Here is a 20,323-nt window from a genome sequence, read left to right on the forward strand (position 1 = left end):
ATCACATCATTAGCTAATTAGCCTAATTAAAAAATCTGGCTCCATCAGGTCACCCGCACGGGTGCCTTTTACACACCCTGAAGGTTTCAGCCCGATCGCACATAAAACGGCATAGCTGTGGCCGAACACACAACTTGAAACAAACAAACAAGCCCACATACTCAATTTTATAGATACACTTCACATTTGTCCTGGTGCGCTCGGTATGGAGCTCGTGCATATTTACCCACGGAACGCAGACTTCATAGCAGTGATATTGAGCGGCCCTCTGCTGCAAACACACACACTGCTCTCTTCCCTCACTTCCTTGTTTGTCCCAGACGGGGTTACTATCACATATATGACAGCTAGTAAATGTACAAACCTTGCATTCACTTTATCCCCAGGCTGAAGCATGACGAAATCTTCTGGACTGTGTGGCCCTAAACGCTTTCTTTCCAATTTCTCTTCCAACAGCAATGTACCAAACCGACCACAAATAGTCTACGCGATTCATTGTAGTAGGCTAAATAAAAACACACTTCACAGTATTTAGCTAGCTAGCAGCAATGTACTGGTCTGATTTAGCCTTGGTTTGTTTATTTTCTCCTCGTCACATGACATTTCGCGGCCACACCTGTTGGGCGGAGTTCATGTCAGGAGTTCACATGGGGCATCATCATCTCTCATAAAAAATTGGCATATGACAGGCCATGTCACATGGTTGTTTCTATGGCAACGGTGGGTCAGAGCGCCATGTTGCCCCACATGCAGGAAATGCAGCACGCTGCGCGAGCAGAGCCGTGCACACAGGAACAGACACACACAAGGAAATTACTCCAAAACAGCACTATAGGGATTGTGAGTAAAGTGAATTTATATAGACACCAAATTCACAGTTGAATCACTACTTTGTATTAAATATAAAACACGATTTGCCACAACAGTCAGATGTAATGAGCTTCTTGCAACACAGCGCCATCTGGTGGGGCACTGCCCTACTTGGGGCGTCTGTGGCTCAGGAGGTAGAGCGGGTCGTCCACTAATCGCTTTGGATAAAAGAAGTCGGTGGTTCGATTCCCGGCTCCTCCAGTCTGCATGTCGAAGTGTCCTTGGGCAAGATACTGAACCCCAAATTGCTCCCGTTGGTGTGCCAGCACCCTGCGTGGTAACCTGCCGCCATCGGTGTATGAATGGGTGAATGTACCTACTGACTGTAAAGCGCTTTGGATAAAAGCGCTATATAAATGCAGGCCATTTACCATTTACCTACTTGCCCCTAATGCAAAATCGCCACTGGATACGAACCGCTATGGAGTCAGAAGAACTCTTTTAATTGGTTCAGCTGAGCCAGAAAGCGAACATTATGCTAGCAATTTTCAAAGTCAATAACATTGCATACTTTTGACAAATAGACCTTTTTATGTTTGTAAACAGCAATTACGTAATTTGTGGGCAGAGCCGAACTGGTTGCAGAAAGTTACAACTAGCGGTTCAGCTGTCATAGAAATATGGAAGATCCGGACGCCGCCTCCACGTATTTTCAAGCTTTGCCAACAGACAGGTTACCTTTCCTGACCTGTACTCACTGTCAGGATCGGTCTAGGATCCAACTACATCGCCAAAGTTGCAGTGCCGCACATCGTGCGCTGCTGAGAACCCGACATAGAGCAGTGCTGAATTTTGTGCATTTCGGCACAGCGCCACCTACTGGCAACACAAAAAGCGGTTTATCTTGATAACTGTTCATCCGATTGACTTCAAACTTGGGGAGTGTGCTGCTGGGAACTCGATGCAGTGCTGAATGTCTTGTAATTTGGCATAGCGTCACCTACTGACAACGCAAAAAAGCAGTTTATCTCCACTCGAGAACCATTCGTCCGATTGACTTCAAACTTGGTGGGTGCGTTGCTGGGAACCAGATAAATTGCAGTGGTAAACTTTGTGCAATTCAACCAATACGATCACAGCTTTCACGTATCTCCAGGACTGTATGTCAGATCGACTTCTTTATGTCTGTCCTTCGCGTATCTCGAGAACCATTTGTCTGATCGACTTCAAACTTGGGGAGTGCGCTTAGGGGGACCTGACTCACTGCAGTGTGTGCGGGCGAGTGCTCATGGGGTGATGAATGGGGGGAACGGGCAGTAAAGGTGAAATGGGATAAAGAGCTCAACGTTGAAACATGACAGAAAAATTAGATTGTTGGCATCAGCACTTATGCCAGTGACATTTCAGCCTTGATTATCCATAAAACAAGTTTTGTTTTACTAATGTGCTCTAATGGAGTGCTCAAACTGCCAATGTCATGCTTAGCAAGTAAATATAGCTGATGATCTTTCTGTGTGTGTGTGTGTGTGTGTGTGTGTGTGTGTGTGTGTGTGTGTGTGTGTGTGTGTGTGTGTGTGTGTGTGTGTGTGTGTGTTCTTCCTCAGGGAGTTAATAAAGTATGAGTTTTTCCCGGAGGCCACTCGGACGGAGGAGGATGTTAAGAAGTATCCCATCTACCCCTGGGGCCGGGACATCTATACATTGGAGGGTAACCACAGTAAAACCTACACTAACTAACTCCCAGCACATCTACCAACTTCCCCTCGGGGTAGATAGACAGATTTATTTGCATAGTGTTACAGTTTGGTTTGAATGTATCCAATTTCATTACTCAACTTGGCAACTTGGTACATGCAGTAGATTGCAGCTGGCGTGGCCCCAATTTAGAGAAAGGGTGTGAACAGGGTCAAGTAGGGATGGCACAATACCACTTTTTACATATCCGATCCGATATCCGTTAGCACAATCTTGAGTATCTGCCGATACCGATATCAATCCGATCCGATCTTTTTCCCTCGCTTATACAACTAAGCTGTTAATAATAAATTTACCAATGCACTTTGCTTAACCCAGCCATCTAAACAGCATGTTCAATCTGTGGAACAATATTTATTCCTTAAATGAAAGGCTATAGCCCAGAACATACTTAGGGAGTGTGCTCCTGGGAACTCGAAGTAGTGCAGCGCTGAATTTCTTGCAATTTGACATAACGCCACCTAAACACAAAAAGCAGTTTATCTCGAGAAACATTTGTTCGATTGACTTCAAACTTGGGGAGTGCGCTGCTCGGACCCCGATGGAGTGCGGTGCCGCATTTCATGCAATTTGGACTTATTATAGGACTGTCTGTATGTCTGTCCTTCGCTATGCGTGCTAGATTCCTAGGCTCGCCCTGTAGCTCACATACGCAGCTCGGCCGCCTCGGCCAACATCATCGGTGATGTCATCAGTGACATCATCACATACTAGTGCAATACCCATAGTGCTATGTTTATTATTATCCCCCCATGCACCACCCTGTGGGCGCTTCTCCCCCCCACACCCACACTGCAGTCCGTCAGGTCCCCCTAAGCACACTCCCCAAGTTTGAAGTCGATCCAACAAACGGTTCTCAATTTTAACTAAGAAGATTCTGCTCCCGCCCCCAACCCCCAACCCCCAACACACACACACACGGGTACATCTACTGTACCCATTCCCCTTCTCCCCATTGCTCTCCCACTCTTCAGCGCACCCCCCCCCCCCCCCCCCCGCAATTGTAGTAGCCGTTACTCAGTGCCCGTTCCCCTCCCCCTTGACATCACTGAGGATGTCACAATGAAGTGCTTTAGTGACATCACTGATGCAATTGTGAAATCAGTGTCTGTGCACAATTGCCCAATTTTGCATCACTGACATCACTCACTGATGATATCACAATGATTGGGCGCAGACATACATCAGGCTTTCCGCTAGACAAAACAGGTGCAGGACATCGTGTCCTTTAAGATTTAAGAGAAGTGGGATAAATTCAGGACTCATGTTAAATCTGTTTTTCGCTTAAAAATAATTGATATAGGCTTAGGCTATATAAATAATGTCATAATTAGGCATGTATATTTTTATTTTGTATTTGAACGTATAAACAGCCAATAAGACTCAATTAGCCTATCATTTCCAGAGGTGCAACTGCAACCGTGCTTTTCCGGTCACACGGTGCGCTATCTGGTGATGGTCCGGCTAGTCGTCTCATCCAGGGGGAAAACACTAGCTTCCACGTTAGCAAGCAGGCAGAACACACTAGCCTGCTTTTACATTAGCATCAGGCGACAGCAGACGTTGGAATGATTTCTCAGACGATAGATAGCATAGCATGCAAAACTTTAGCCGTACAAACACACTTATTGCAAATGAGTCGGGCTAATTGTAATAATTGAGTAGTAGAAAATAGTAGACTTGGCTTGCTTTGGGTAGCTAGCCGCTACGTTAAGAGGAAAACACACGCGCTATGACGGTGCACAGCAGCACACACACTGACACACACAAAGTCTCCAGTCTCCACCGCACTGTCAAAACCCAAACACTCAGTCCCGCCCAGCCACCCCATTAGCCAATAGCATTTTAGATCACTCACTGATGACATCACAATGATTGTGCGCAGAAATACATGACAGACAGACACTCCTGGAATTATAGATAGAAGATATATAGATAGATAGATAGATGGAGTAGAGATAACAGTTAGGCGCGCGTAGTGCTAGTTACTGCTGGTTACTTGAGGTATAATAGCCTTATCCACCTTATTTTTGAATGCCCCGCTGTAAAATAATTATGGGTACAAGGTCCGGTTTAACTTGACTTGATTGTTGCAGCTTGCGCATTTCCTCGTTAATGAGGAAATGGGGAGTTGATTGTCACAATAAATAAGACTGGTTTTAGACTTATTTGAGGGATTGTAATAATTTAATCTATCACAACGCTATTTCTGTTGCTCTTTGAGCAACTCTGGATATTTATCGACGAGATTTTTGCCAAGCTGGACCTGATTTGCTCCGTTCGCCTGCAGCTTTGAAACATATTGTTTACAGACGGGTGTCAAGCTGTCAGCAACGTAACGGGGGGAGTAGGGCTGGGAGGATTACACCGGAAGAAGCACCCATAAGGCATCATGGCAGCTAGAAATAAGGTGGATACCCTTAGACTGATGACATCACTGATGACATCATCCCCGATGACATCATCGCAGAACTTATAATAGCCTCACCCAAGGATGACATCAATGATGACATCATCACTGGTGACATCATCATTGGTGACGTCACTGGTGACATCAGCCCGCCCGGGCCAGATTCGGCAATGAACTGATAAAGTAACGTAACGCTAGTTGGATGATGATGATGATGAAGGCCATCTCAGATGTTTTTGTTTGTTCTGAAATGAAATGTGAACTTGCACAATGCTGTTGGGTAACATTACATTTAACGTGCAAAAATTGCCTACCTTCATGCTAACTAAGCATTCATCCTCAGTCAAACATCTGCAGTTATTCTTCACTCTTCTTTCTTTTGAATGGCGAATTGAAGAGTCAATGATTGCACCCAACATCTGCAGTTTGTTTTGCGTTTATTATCTGTTACCCTCCATGTTAGCCTCAGCCTGCTTTGATCGGCACGGAGCTCCTACGTCATATCCCTCCCAGGTGATAGACAAATGGTTCGTCCAATCACCTGTCCAGTAGTTTTTATGCCACCGCCGGCGATAGCCAGGCCGGAGGCATTATGGATCCAGGTTGTCCGTCCGTATGTACAGTACGTCCGTCTGTACAAGGTTCATTAACGCGATATCTGAGGAACGCCTTGACAAAATTTAATCAAATTTGCCTTAAACATCCACTTAGACTCAAGGATGATCTGATTAGATTTTGGTGGTCAAAGGTCAAAGGTCAAGGTCACTGTGACCTCTCGAACGCCATTTTCAAGCTTGTTAACGCGATATCTCAGGAATGCCTTGGCAGAATTTCATCAAATTTGCCTCAAACATCGAGTTGGACTCAAGGATGAACTGATTAGATTTTGGTGGTCAAAGGTCAAGGTCACTGTGACCTCTCGAGCGCCATTTTCAAGCTTGTTAACGCGATATCTCAGGAATGCCTTGACAGAATTTCATAAAATTTGTCTCAAACATCGACTTGGACTCAAGGATGAACTGATTAGATTTTGGTGGTCAAAGGTCAAGGTCACTGTGACCTCTCGAGCGCCATTTTCAAGCTTGTTAACGCGATATCTCAGGAATGCCTTGACAGAATTTCATAAAATTTGTCTCAAACATCGACTTGGACTCAAGGATGAACTGATTACATTTTGGTGGTCAGACTTCAAGGTCACTATGACCTCATGAACGCCATTCCCAAGTTCGTTAACGCAATATCTCAAGAACGGCTTGATAGAATTTCTTCTGATTTGGCTCAAACATCGACCTGGACGCAAGGATGAACTGATTCAATTTTGGTTATCAAAGGTTAAAGGTCAAGGTCACTGTGACCTCTCGAATGCCATTTTCAAGCTTGTTAACGCGATATCTCAAGATTCAAGATTTTATTGTCACTCCATAGTACAAGTATCACGTGTGAAATTCTTGTGCGGTGGACTCTGTTTACAACATAGTACAAATATAACAGGGCATATGAGTGCAAAAACAACAAGAGACACAACAAGCAATAAGGCAAAGTGATAAGACAAGTCAGAGACAGTGGCATATTCACTGCACATAGGTGCACAAAGGTCAAAGGTGGTCAAAGGTCAAGGTCACTGTGACCTCTCGAACGCCATTTTCAAGCTTGTTAACGCGATATCTCAGGAATGTCTTGATGGAATTTCTTCGAATTTGCCTCAAACGTCCACTTGGACTCAAGGACATTTTGGTGGTCAAAGTTCAAGGTCACTGTGACCTCACACACCCAATTTTCAAGCTCTGTAACGCAACATCTCAGGAGCGCCTTGACCGAATTTCTTCCAATTGCCTCAAATGGCGATTTGGACTGTAGAATGAACTAATGGCGGAGGCATAAGTCCGCGTTGTGGTCGTTCTAGTTTTTACATGACATTGCAGCCACTGAAGGCATTCCCAGATGGGTGTACGTGTTTTTTGAAAACAAAACCGCCCCCATCTGGCAGCGTCAGGTTCATGCTACAGTAGATGATCAGAGGAAACTCCCAAAAACTTACTGTTTTCCTTCAGTGATGTAATTTTCTGTCTGTAGGAGTAGTGGATGGCGCCCCCTACAGCATGATAACAGACTTCCCCTGGCTGAGGACTCTGAGAACCGCTGATCCCAACAGCTATGCCCGCTATGACTTTGAAGACGACGAGACCAGTGAGTGCAATCAACACATCATGCATGGTGTTCTATTCATGTTCATACAGTGTTGGGAGGGTTATTTTTAACACGTTCACTGCCGTGGACGAGTTAACTCGTCAAAAAAAATCCAACGGTTGACTGCCGGCAATTTTGACGGTGGGACGTGGATCAAACCCTTTTACATCTCCTATAAAAATATGGGAGCCACCGAACGTGTACAACCCATTCCACCGACCCACTAAGTGGCGACAGTGCTCTCCAGACTAGAGAAAGCCGAGCCAAAACTGCAGGGAAAAGCGTGAGGAAACCATTCTCCTACTGTAGAATGGTTTGGCGAAAACGCTTTCGCGCTGGCGCACAACGGTGGCGCACAACGGTGGGGGGTTCCAAAAATAGACTGGGTGCAACACACTTTGAAACACGCAGCATAAAGGCCAGAATCGCATGCAGCTTCATCCCAGGGGGATGGGGGTGCTGTTATGGAGGAAATCACTGTTCCCGATCCAGACTCGCCCGACGAGCAGCCGCCAGGCAGCACAGACAGGCAGCAGAAACTCGCTTGTGACACACCCGCTGCAGAGCCACGGAGGGAGGAGGAGAACACCCACAGAGGGAGGAGTTTGAAGGAGAGGGGGGTGGGGGTGCTGTTATGGAGGAAATTACTGTTCAGAACTATTGTTTAGATGTCTGATGTCTTACTGATGCCAAAAATAAATGGTTAAAGTGACTGTTCTGCCTGTTCTATCGAATTTCACAAAAATTCAATTATCTCAGCTTTCATTCTCAGACGCTGAAACCATGCTGTATTCAACTGCTAATGCCTACATAACTACTAACTCTACAAACTAACTATTTTAGACAGAGAAAGCACACATTCTATTAGTTCTTTTGAGATATTTTGTGTTCACAAAGTCCTAGCAGAAAATAATCCTCGGCTCTTGAAAGATGAGCCAGAATCCTCAAAAAAAAAAACTTGGCAGAAGCTACCTACAGTAAAAAAAAAAAACTGTTGGCAGTGAATGTGTTAAAGGCACTATGTGTGATTTTTTTGTCCACTAGATGTCGCCATTTCAAAACAAACAAAAGTTGTTTACCTAAACAATCTCGATCCCACCCACCAGCGCAGAGCACTTCCTGGTTCCCCCGCCCCCCTCTCCCTCCCAAGCAACAGAGAAATAAACAACTATTTTGTGCATAGCCTACCTACTGCAGACGTAAGTACATAAAACAAGCACGAATGCATCTCGGCTATGTCTTTGGCTTGAGTAATGACACATTTCACATGATAGTCATAAACCTTTAGGATATTGACAATAGTCTGCTTGGTAAGACTGTTATTGTTATTTGTATCAACGGTTACATGGATTTTGAAAAGGTTAGGTTACATTGTAATACATGTAACCTAACCTTTTGCATAGCCTGCCCTATTGCTAAGTACGGTTAGGCAAAACATTGTCTAAAACTAGTTTGACATAGCTAAATTAGGATGATTTCAATTCAATGTTGGGGACATCGCTAGCTAACCACAGCTGTCTGTCAACAGTGAGTAGCTTAGCCTGTGTTTTTGTTCGTCTGCTAATACCAAGACATGGCCAAAATGTATTCATAGTGCAACGCTAGTATTTTCTCATTGTTAGAGTTGTTCAAACGCTTGAATCACTGCTGTTTTTTATAGGAAGGCAAACCAAGGTGTATGCCTGAAGCCCAGGCTAGCACCAGTGGGACAAAGAGGAGGCAGGGTCGCAGAGAGGAAGGTCGGCTGTAGGACGATAGCAGATCTTGTCGACATCCTGAAGAACCGCATAGCTGATGGAACTGGTCACGTCATTCTGGTGTAGCCCATATTTTAGTTTTGCAAATAAAGTATTTTTTCTGATAAACGAAGTTGTGAAATCAATGTACTGAGAAACATCACATACACTGTCTATTATATAAAGTAGGCTATATATACACAGAAACACAAATACTGGTAGGCTACTGTAGCTAGACACACTCAGCTTTAGGCAAATCTAATGTTACAATGGAGAATAGTGGCCAAGAGACATGGATGAAGTCATATCAACTTTATTGGTGTACAGAAGATTACAGACAGCAAACATCAAAACATCAAAGATGATGGAACATGTATTATACAGGTTTGCTATAAAAGCACAATTTATCCATCTCAAATATCATAATCGTGGGTCCAGCTTGTTTTCTATCTTGACTATCGTCAGCTCTTCTGGATGACTGGCACCTTGAAAATCAGACAAATGGAAATGTGTTTAGTATTCATTTGAATCATCTATTTTGTAGCTGCTATCAAGGCAGGGTTCCTCCACATTGTCATGAATTAGATACTTTTACCAAACCTTACCAAACCTTGATTTGTTTGGACGGTGTTACAGCTATTTTCTAATGTAACGTTGCTTAGTGAAACAGAATAGAAAAACAAACTGCTAACATTAGCGAACTATAGCTTTTCTCCATGGCGTTTCTAAGTGTTTACACATTACTATACCGTTCTGCGTCATAGTGACAGCAACTGGACGTAATTATAACAGAAAATGCATGCGAAATTTCTAATGGGAAGTAACGCTATGTCATGCATGTCAACTTGTCACCAGAATGTCTGTGTATAAGTTATACACGAACGACAAGCTAATCTAATCCAGCAACGTACAGGCCACACTAGCAGTGTAAAGTCATTTGAATAGCCGTGAAAAGCAACAGTTAGCCAAATGATTACAACATTCCCAGAACAAATTCACAATATCGATAACAACTTGTACATTTCGCTATCATGCGTAACGTTACTGAAATGGGACATGCAAAACCTATAACGTTACTTACCATGTGTAAGTACAGGAGAACACGCCAGCTCCGAGTCACTTTGCAGGCCAGATATAGCTGCTCGTAGGTCTCTCCATCTAGTGAAAGCCAGACCGGCAAGGTTGACTCTGGTCTGAGATACTTCTTTTCGGCGGCGATTTGGCTAAAGTATGAAACCGCAAACATAAGGTGGATCAGAGAATGGAATGTCTGGAATGCCCGCTTCAGGGATCCGCCATCTTTGTCTACAAAATTCTGTTTTGGGCTCTGGGCTGGGAGGGGCTCACTAGGTCGGCCTCTGAGGGAGGGATTTCTATGTAAACAGGTTCGGCGATGTTGGGAGGAGATTTGGTGGCACATCACAACACAGGGAGGGGGCGTGGCTTAGTTGTAAACACAGAAATGAATCACTGTAAGTCCTCAACATATACAAGGTAATGGTTTGGTGATATTTAATAGTGCAGAATCTTACACATAGTGCCTTTAAGATGTATTCCACTACAGAATACTGAACACAGATGTTGGAGAAGACATTTAACTGGCTAGAATAGATGTTGGAGAAGACATTTCACTGGCTAGATGTTGTAGAAGACATTCCACTGGCTAAGTATTGGAGAAGCAAAAAACACAGTCCAGAAAACATGCTCATGTGACCACCAGAGATGTTGACTTGGACTGGAATCGCACTTATTGCACATCACACAGTGACTTGAGACTTGCCTTCAAAAGACTTGAGACTCGACTCAGATTTGAGATTTGGGACTCATGAACAAACTATTTATTTATAATTTCTTTGGTGCCATTACGGAAATGTCTGCTAATAATAACGTCATCTAATCAATGCTGATACTGTATACTAATAGATAAAGTAGTGAGGATAATACAGTATGTTTTGAATTCCTTAGTTTTAGCTATGCAGTATTCTAAGCAGACTGGATGGCAGCCAGCAGATGATAGAACGCTCATCCATAAGAGACTTTAGACTTGGACTCTAGCTCAAAGACTTGGAATTTGACTTGGACTTGTAAAAAAAAAGACTGATGAACATCTCTGGTAAGCACATTATGTTGTGGTGTCTCTCTTGTCCTGTCAGGCACCATCTACGCTCCGCGGCGTAAGGGCCAGCTGTCGGCTGATATCTGCATGGAGACTATTGGGGAGGAGATCTCTGAGCGCAGACAGAGCCGCCGAGGACTGTTCCAGAGAGTGGTGGTCCTCTTTCTCCATCACTGTGACACACCAGGAGAGCCTGTGGACGACCACTACATCTAGACTGTGTGTGTATGTGTGTGTGTGTGTGTGTGTGTGTGTGTGTGTGTGTGTCTGCCTGCCTGCCTGCCTGCACCGTTGTGTGTACCTCTGCTAGTGCTAAATGCAAGATGGAGATGAGGATGCCTGAATGATTGTTCCTGACAGACAGACTGGGTCAGTCATCTTCACATTGTTCCTGACAGGGTCAGAGCCCGGCCGGCCATTATTACAACTACACATTTTAAGTGCTATCTGCCAATCCACAGTGTGAGCATGTCCTCCATATAGAGAGCCAAAGTCACGCCCACTTCCGGTTTAGGCATACAACCAAGGGATTTCATCCTCCATTCTTTTTTCCATAGAGATTTCGATTATCAAAATAGTTTTACTTTGCCAAACCAAGCAATTCAGCTACCGTATATTTAAAATCAGGAGAGACCATAGAACATTTCCCCCGAACCAACAAAAACATCATCTAAAGATTTTTTTATTATCCGCTATTTTATTTTTTTTATTATTATTATTATTTTTAGTTTTGGTCCCAGTGAAATGTTCTATGATCTCTCCTGATCCTAAATATAGCTGATCGCTTGATTTGGTTTGAAACAATTTTTTAAAGCATTTTACAAAATGTCTTTCAAAAAATAAATGGCGGCGGAAATCCCTTGGTTCATATGCCTAAACCGGAAATGCGCGTGACTTTGGCACTTTTGCCTTGTTGAGATGCTCCAACCAGCAGGCACTCCCTAATCAGCAGCCATGCAGCCAGCATGATTTGGATTGGCTCTGTCCACCCTGTGCAGGCTGTCATTGGCAGGGAAATCCTCTTTCATGACTGGATTGCTTGGTTCTTATATCCTCCAAGTGTCCACACACACAAACAGAAAGCACAGCACTTTGTCAATGTGCTGCTTAAAGTCCTGAGGTCAGAGGTCAGACAGTGCCTTTCAGGGCTTTCCTACAGAGCCGCAGCTCCGCCTTCTATTGGTACATGATTGGCGAGCTGTGTGATCACTAAACAGGTGACCTGTCAGTCACCCCCAAAACTTTTCTATCGTTTCACCCCCCGCACAGTTATGAAAGGTGAAATTAGCTATACAGACCAAAATATTTTTTTGAACCAGGCTGTAAACATGTTTATTTATATTGTGAACTCGGTCATTTTAACATTGGGGTGAATGGGGACTGACTCGCTTTTGCAGCCAGCTTCAAGTGGCCATTCGAGGATCTGCAGTATTTAGGACTTCCGCATTGGTAGATGGGGTCGATGTGAGATGTGAATGTGGTCATGAAGGAGCTTGTGAGAACTCAACATGGCCGCCTGGCTATACGTTACACAAACACTATCTGAACAACACGCTCACCTTTGTGGGCTACAGTGGTGGAAGGCTAGTTGAAAGCTGCCATACTCTCCTCTCATGCACCTGATGCTTTTTTCCCCCTTTTCTGTGTCCCAGTTACCTCCCTAATGCTGTGATCCCCATCAGGAATATAATATAAGAGAGAAGTTATCAGCCAACACTATCCCCCAGATTGCCATACAATGGACTAAAGATGCACTTAGCTCTAAAATGCTTTTTGGCCAGCCCATTACCTGTGACATTGGCTGCACTTTCAAACTGTTTTAACCCTTAAGCTATTTTATTTTATTTTCTGCATCTAAATTTTGTTGCTAAGCATTACTGGCCCAAACTGTGTGCTGGCTTACTGGATAGCTTGTGTTCTAGCTTATTGTCAGGAAGGAATGGTCAAACTGGTTTGAGTTATCAGGGATTTCATTGGTTCTTTAGATAGACAGCTCTGCCCTATAGCATTGCACAGCAGTGGATTCAATTGACTTTACATTCGATCAGTTCAGGAAATGGATTTTTAGCAAACAAATTGAAATTCTATTTCCATGTTGAATGGGCTGAATGTAAAGCCACATGCCTTCTGCTCGTGTATAAAACTGTACAGATCTCATGTTGTTCATATGTTTATAAGAAAAGAAAGACTATTTCACATAATAAAAAAATAAAAGACCTGAACTGAGTGGAGCTCAAATGTCCCAGTGTCATAATTCGTTTTAATAATCATGGTGTTTCAGCTATAATGAATTGATATGACATCTTGCAATTTTCATCTTCTGCAGCAGCGGTGGGTTTTGTAGCTGCTGAGTTGTATTGTGATGGGTTGGTGACACATCAACCCCACTCCAAAGAACTAAAGGAATTGTATAAATTTGCGGACACTATCCAATTGCCATGGGACATTCTCTGTCACTCACGTAATTTCTGTTGTTTATCTGCATTTTTATATGGAATTCCCAACCGAAAGCTAAGTGACATAGATTCATACATATTTCACTAGCTAGCGTATCACATTTCATAATAAATATCTCTACACATTTAAGCATATAAAACATTAAGTTATGAACTTAGTCATGAACAAGAAGCGGGAAGCATCCCACTTTGTGTACATCATAGGTGGCCAAACTACAGTCCGTGGGCTAACGTGGCCCGAAAACGACCCTGTTTTCTCGTTTTTCCGTTTAAAACCAAAAAGGAGAAAATGGGCCTGTTTTCTTGTTTTTCCCGTTTTTGGTTCAAAAGGGAAAGAGGGTTATACAGACTCATATATATATACACACACATATATAAACCACTTTGTGTTGTCAGTAGGTGGCACTATACCGAATTGCATGAAATTTGGCGTCCTCCAGTCTACAGTATATATATATATGGGTAGTATAGTACCTGCAAGAAATTAAATCTGTTCCGCCCCCGTAACATCAATCCAGACAAATCTTTAGGTGAGAGATAGAAAGTAATAATCGAACTTGGGTAAAGAATCACTGTCAAATCTCATTTCAAATGCATTATCAAAACATTAAAGAAATCACATCAAAGTGCTTGTGACACATAGGCTAAGCTACTGTTATCTTTTTAGCTGGAAGGTCAGAGAGCAATGAAAACATCTCCATACCAAAGCAATGGATTACCGATAAACTGATGAGTGCACTTCAACACTAGTGTTTATCTCTCTTACATTCAGTGCACATTAAGCATATTAGAGTACATTTTAACCCATGAATTCATCTTTTTAATATCCATTTTAACTTATTTAGTGTTTTAGCTCCATTTTAGCATGTTCATCTTTTTATATTTATTTTTAGCACATATTTATATATCTATTACAAATCCACTTTCACCCCTGGACAGACTTGATTGGTCAGGTTCGCTGAGATCGGCGCCCTGTGGGCAATCTGAATATTAAACAAATTAGAGATCAGCCTCAGCTCACGTGCGTAGTAAATATTTAATCGGCCAAATCCGCCACATACACACTCCATTGAACCGGCGCCCAAAGTGGGCAGGGACAGTATAATCAGAGGTGGAAAGAGTACTGACAAATCCTACTCAAGTATTGTTACTTTAGTGAAAATTTACTCAAATACAAGTAAAAGTACTAGTCCAGGAAATTACTCAAGAGTAAAACAGTAGCCTATTTAAAAGTACTCGAGTAAAAGTACAATTGTGTTGGTTAGAGGTTAGATTCTCTGCTTGAACCCAACCCGGCCCGTGGGTCGGGGCCGGAATTTCCCCTCTAATTCCTCTGACATGGGCCCGGCTCGTGGTCAGATATAAGGCCCTTTATTTTTATTTTCTATAATTGGGGTAATATTTGGTGTTCTAATCAGAATGTTATATGTACATTGTAACCTTAGAACCTTATCAATTCATGAGATTGAACAGACAACACGGATATAATTTAGACAACTTACCAAGAAGATTTCGCATTCAGGCCGGGCTCGGCTAAAACAGAACGTGCACGGGCTCGGCTCGGGTCGGGCTTGTTTTTTTGGGACCGATTTAAGCTCTAATTTGGCATTACTTTAAAAACAAATATATTTTAATTATGTAACCAAATACATTTCACACATCTAACACGTTACATGTTACCTAAGCTGTCCCTGTCTTTGTCTGTCTTGTCTTTCACAGAGAACAGCTCGTTCAGATGCAGTACCAATGCTACTGTGCTGTTTTCATAGTGCAGTGTGCAAAACAAAAATCTAAATTTACTCAGTGTACATTTAAAAATACTCAAGTAGAATATCTATTATTCAAATTACTCAAGAGTAAAAGTTCTATAGCATTATAAAAAAATACTTAAAAAGTACAAATCCTCATAAAATCTACTCAAGTACTTGGGTACTTTTACTTGAGTACTTTCCACCTCTGCGTACAATTCACACAGATTGGAGCCTGCTGCAGTGCTGACAAGCACAGATAGACTACCATGCACACTGTGTGAGTAGGCAATCATTTTTTTTATAATTATTTCACATTATCCAATTAATTTAGACTGTTTAACATGTTTAAGGCTGGTGGACTTTCTTCTCCCTCGGCAGTTTCCCTTTCTTCTCCCTTCTCCCTTGCGCCCTCTAGTGACCAGCTGCCACTGCAAGTTAAGTTAACTTAGATGCAGCAGTGGCCTGTATGAGTTAAGTTAACTTTAGAGAGGAGAGATGCAGGGGCCTGTACCACAAAGCAAGATTACTGGCTTAGCGAGGTAACTTCAGGTTTCACCCTAGTTTTGCCGTACCACGATGCTAATTAACTTCTTATCGAGATAGATCACCATAGCAACTTATGCTCTACGGCTAACCTGCTTTGTAGCAGGTTAAGTTCAGAGGATAAGATCAAAACCCATGAAAGACCCACCTGCTTACCAATCAGCTCTCTGGAAACAGCGAGTCACCATTCATATGGTCCCCATATGAAAAATACATTGCATTCAAATGAAAAAGAAAGAAAAAGGCTCCTGTTGAATTAATCAAAGACTAAAGCCTTGCACTTGTTGCAGGCTACATTTAAATTAAGCCCTACTTGCCACTTTGGAATATGTTTTTATATATTCATTTTTGTGCTCTCAAGTAGCCTAGATATGTTGTTTGACCCCGCCGATCGATTGCAGCTGAACGGTGAGTGGAGAAATATCACTAAACCGGCATAAAAAGGTTACATAAACATCTCCAAAGCGCACGGTGCCGTGTGCGCAACGGAGCTGAGACTGACGGGTTGGAATTGAAATGGTCATACAGTACATGCTAGAATAGCCTACTACATCTAAGCAATTTAATATGGGATCACCTGCACACAGGCGATCCCATATTAAGATGATTCATATCTAGGCTACTCCTGCATTTTGCAGCTGCAACTGTGTTGCTTTTGGCCTGTATGATGTGATTGAACTTCATATTTCCAGCATCATTATATGAAATATGGAGATATGCGACTCTGCTGACAATAGCCTATATATAAAATAGGCTATTTTTTATAAATGAAATCTATGCCCGCACCTACCGTGTCGATTCAGTTCAGAAGCATTTTTTTATTTTATTATCATTCTTTTTTTTATTGATTAGCCTATAGGAATTATTCAATCAGTGCGACTAAACACATCATGAGATCATTATTATTCATTGAGCCTAAATGGTCTATACATACGGATTTTGGACTGAGATAGATTACACATTGCTTCCACAAAAGACATGCCGGTTTTATTGAGAGGGTGAATTGAGCTGCTGTAGATAGCCTACGTGGAGGCAGAAACCGCTCTTCAAAGAAATTACTGGTGTGGATAAAAGTGGTAACTTTAGACAGTCATTCGGGAACAGACTAATAATATCCAACGCAGATTTTTTTATTTGCGGTTTCAATAAATGAGGAAATAGGCGTGTCTGGCGCTGTAGAAGTTGGAGCAGTCCATATTGCATTGTGATTGGCAGTTGTTAAAAACCATGCCTCTTTTGCGGGCACGAGCTCCAGTGCACGGGCATTTTCACGTGCACGAGCTCTCGGCTTGATTAGAAAAACCTGGTTCCACTTAACGAGTGGCAATCAACGTTCGTGGTACAAGTTAACTACATTCGAGCTTATCTGCTTTAGACAAACCAGATCAAGGGACAGATCCTGGATCTTCTTATACAACATTCGTGGTATACGGCTCAGTGGCCTGTATGAGTTAAGTTAACTTTAGAGAGGAGAGATGTTGCAGTGGCCTGTATGAGTTAAGTTAACTTTAGAAAGGAGAGATGCAACAGTGGCCTGTATAAGTTAAGTTAACTTTAGAGAGGAGAGATGCAGCAGTGGCCTGTATAAGTTAAGTTAACTTTATTTATTTATTTATTTTATATTTTTTATCCCCCATTAGTGCTAATTGAATTTATTTATCCTGGTTGCTACTCCACCCTCTGCCGATCTGGAAAGAGCCGAAACTGGCTCCATGCTTCCTCCGAGACATGGGCAGTTAGCCAGCCGCTTCTTTTCACCTGACAGAGGAAGCTTCACTGGTAGGACATAGCACGTGGGAGGTTCACGCTATTCCAACCAGTTCCCCTCCCTCTGAACAGGCGCCCTTAACGACCAGAGTAGGAACCACATTAGCAACCAGGATATTGCATGTTTTGGTGAAGGGGGTTCCTATATGAAGGAAACCCCCGGGAGGCACGGGGAGAACATGCAAACTCCACACAGAAAGGCCCTTTTGACGACGCCACCCGGGTGGTGGGCACTCGAGGACATGCGGACGGGCACGCACTCCTTCAGCGTTCACAGCGTCCCAGGTGGGAATCGAACCCAGGACCTTCGAGCTGTGAGGCGACGGCGCTTACCACTGCACCACGCCTTAAGTTAACTTTAGAGAGGAGAGATGCAGCAGTGGCCTGTATAAGTTGTTAACTTTAGAGAGGAGAGATGTAGCAGTGGTCTGTATAAGTTAAGTTAAGTTAGTCCATGCTGGGATCCTGTAGGAATGAGCAGTAAGATGATCCAGAGCAGGTTAGTTTGGCGTGCTGCCGAAGTTACCATGGTGATGTACCCCATGTTACCATGGTGATGTTTTGACAAAGCTTGATAAGTTCCTGGTAGATCGAAGCGTTTCAAATAAAAATAAACACTGATTGGAGCCTCCAGTGTGCGGACTTCCCTGTTTTATTTACCATGGTGATGTACCCTGTTTACAAGTGAGCCACCCTCCCAAGGGCGTATGGGTTTCATTTGGAAAGTGGTGGGGACATTTGACCCCTAGGGGGGTCTGGGGGCATCCTAACCCCCACCCCCTCCGGAAGAAACTTTTTTACATTTTAAAGAAAAATGCATCAATCTGGTGCACTTTGAGAGCAAAATGAAGAGGCTAGATCTATGAAGAACTGCACACATCATATTAATATCTTCTTTACTATGATGTGGCTTTACAATGATAAAAAAAAATATTGTCTCATCCCTACTGTTCCACTACTTGATTGCTATTGAGATGTGTACTGATTTATGTAGTGATTTCAGTAGTAATGAGTAGAGAATTGGGACATTTCACTACTGATCACTAGTGACAATTACTACATAATGACTATTTAAATGACTGCATGATTACTACTTAATTACTTCTGTCTCACTATTTGGCTTTTGGGAAATGACTATATAAACACTCATCCCTTCACATTCATTATTGAATTACTACACTTTGCTTACACATTTATTTCTGTATGCCTTCACAATCCCTATGGAATTACGACGTCCTTCTGTATGTGTAGTGTTTTATCACTACTGATCACTATTGAATTTACTTTCATTTCTACACAAACCCTTTTGAATTACTATTTGTAGTGGCTTCTTGTCCTTAATTCAAAAGTTCCTTAGCCACAGTGGGCAGTGACTGGCAATAATCCAGACTCACACAAAACATCAAATGTCCAAAGGTTGTTTTCTTGTCAAAAGTATTGTCTATTTATTTTTCCTTTTACAGCTCAAAACTTCCATAGTCAATACATAACTGAAATACTTGAAACAAAACTTGAAACAAACTAAAGATGAAAACCCTTAATTGGCATGAACCAAGGAAAAAAACATGATCTTCAGCATGGTCAAAGCCTGTGTGCCCTGCCAGGCCACTCCCCCTCATTTAATTTATTTTATTGATTTATTGATTGATTTATCATTTATCTTTCATAACCGGTTACTTTGTGACATCCGAGAGTCTATGAGTAATATGTTTATATTGTATAAAGTTAAATGGGCTGTGGACTTGTGGCATAAACCAAAACTAAGAACCTATCGTCTCATAAAGGACAGCTACTGTGTTGAACCCTATGTGAAATTTGATTTGAACAGACGAAAATAATCTGTGTGCTCAGCTATCGGGAACCCTTCCCTTAGCACTAGAAACCGAAATGTAAGGCTACCCCTGAAGAAGAAAGACTCTGCTTACTTTGTGAGCTACACGAAATTGAAAATGAGGTTCATTTATTGTTTTAGTGCACTGCTTATGACGCGAGGGATGTACTCTTTAGGAAGATGTCCTCTATCTATGTTGACTTCTTTGAGCTGGATGACTATGAGAAACTTGAACTATGTTTCAGGAAGGGAGTCTTCCTCATTGCAAATTTGATCTGTCAAGCATGGGAGCAAAGACAGAACCTTCTATTTAGAAATTGATTTATTGCTTTTTATATTGCTGTCCGGCCCATTGCTGTCTTACGACTTTTATTTTAAATGTATCATTGTTGTGTTGTTTATTGTTCTATTTTATTGTTGTGTCTTGTAAACCCATGGGGGTTGGGCACCTAGAGCAGAGGTTCTCAAATGTTTTTCAGCCAAGGACCCCTTACAAGATAGAAAATATACCGCGGACCCCCTCATTCTGATTTGTGATTTTGGGCTAAGCTTAATTGTTTCCACGGTAACGTGCTTGACTTTTAATTTGATAGGTTTGTTATTAGAATGTAATCCATGAACCATTTTAGATTTAAAGCATGAACTATTTTCGTTGAACTATGAAGATTTTGCAAAAAAAAAAATTTTTTTTTTTTTTTTATTACATTACATTTACATTACGTCATTTAGCAGACGCTTTTGTTTTGTCCAAAGCGACTTACAATATCACAATTTGTCAACAGTCCAGAAAACCACTATGCAACACAATAAATGACAGCCAAGATATTTTGATAGACTAGCACCATGTAGGAAGAAGTTTGAGAAGGAATAAGTAACATGTAGCATTTTCTTTTTAATTATTAAAAAAATATATATATATATATATATATATATTTTTTTTTACTTGAAAACTTTTCGCGGA

The 20,323-nt window shown here is 42.2% G+C and overlaps 1 protein-coding gene across 1 annotated transcript in view; it reads left to right on the top strand.

The window, feature by feature from the left end:
• fbxo38 (F-box protein 38) overlaps positions 1 to 13,194 on the top strand; it is a gene marked incomplete at its 5' end in the record, with an annotated part of 165,926 nt that extends 152,732 nt beyond the window's left edge. Inside the window, 3 exons of the mRNA XM_083652523.1 lie at positions 2,415 to 2,518; positions 7,049 to 7,162; positions 11,052 to 13,194. Coding sequence (XP_083508649.1) covers positions 2,415 to 2,518; positions 7,049 to 7,162; positions 11,052 to 11,230 — 397 coding nt within the window. The 3' untranslated portion in view covers positions 11,231 to 13,194. The remainder of the gene's footprint in view (positions 1 to 2,414; positions 2,519 to 7,048; positions 7,163 to 11,051) is intronic.
• Between the last annotated feature and the right edge of the window lie 7,129 nt (positions 13,195 to 20,323).

Source organism: Poromitra crassiceps, assembly GCF_964638095.1.
Source record: "Poromitra crassiceps genome assembly, chromosome: 15".
NCBI lineage: Eukaryota > Metazoa > Chordata > Actinopteri > Beryciformes > Melamphaidae > Poromitra > Poromitra crassiceps.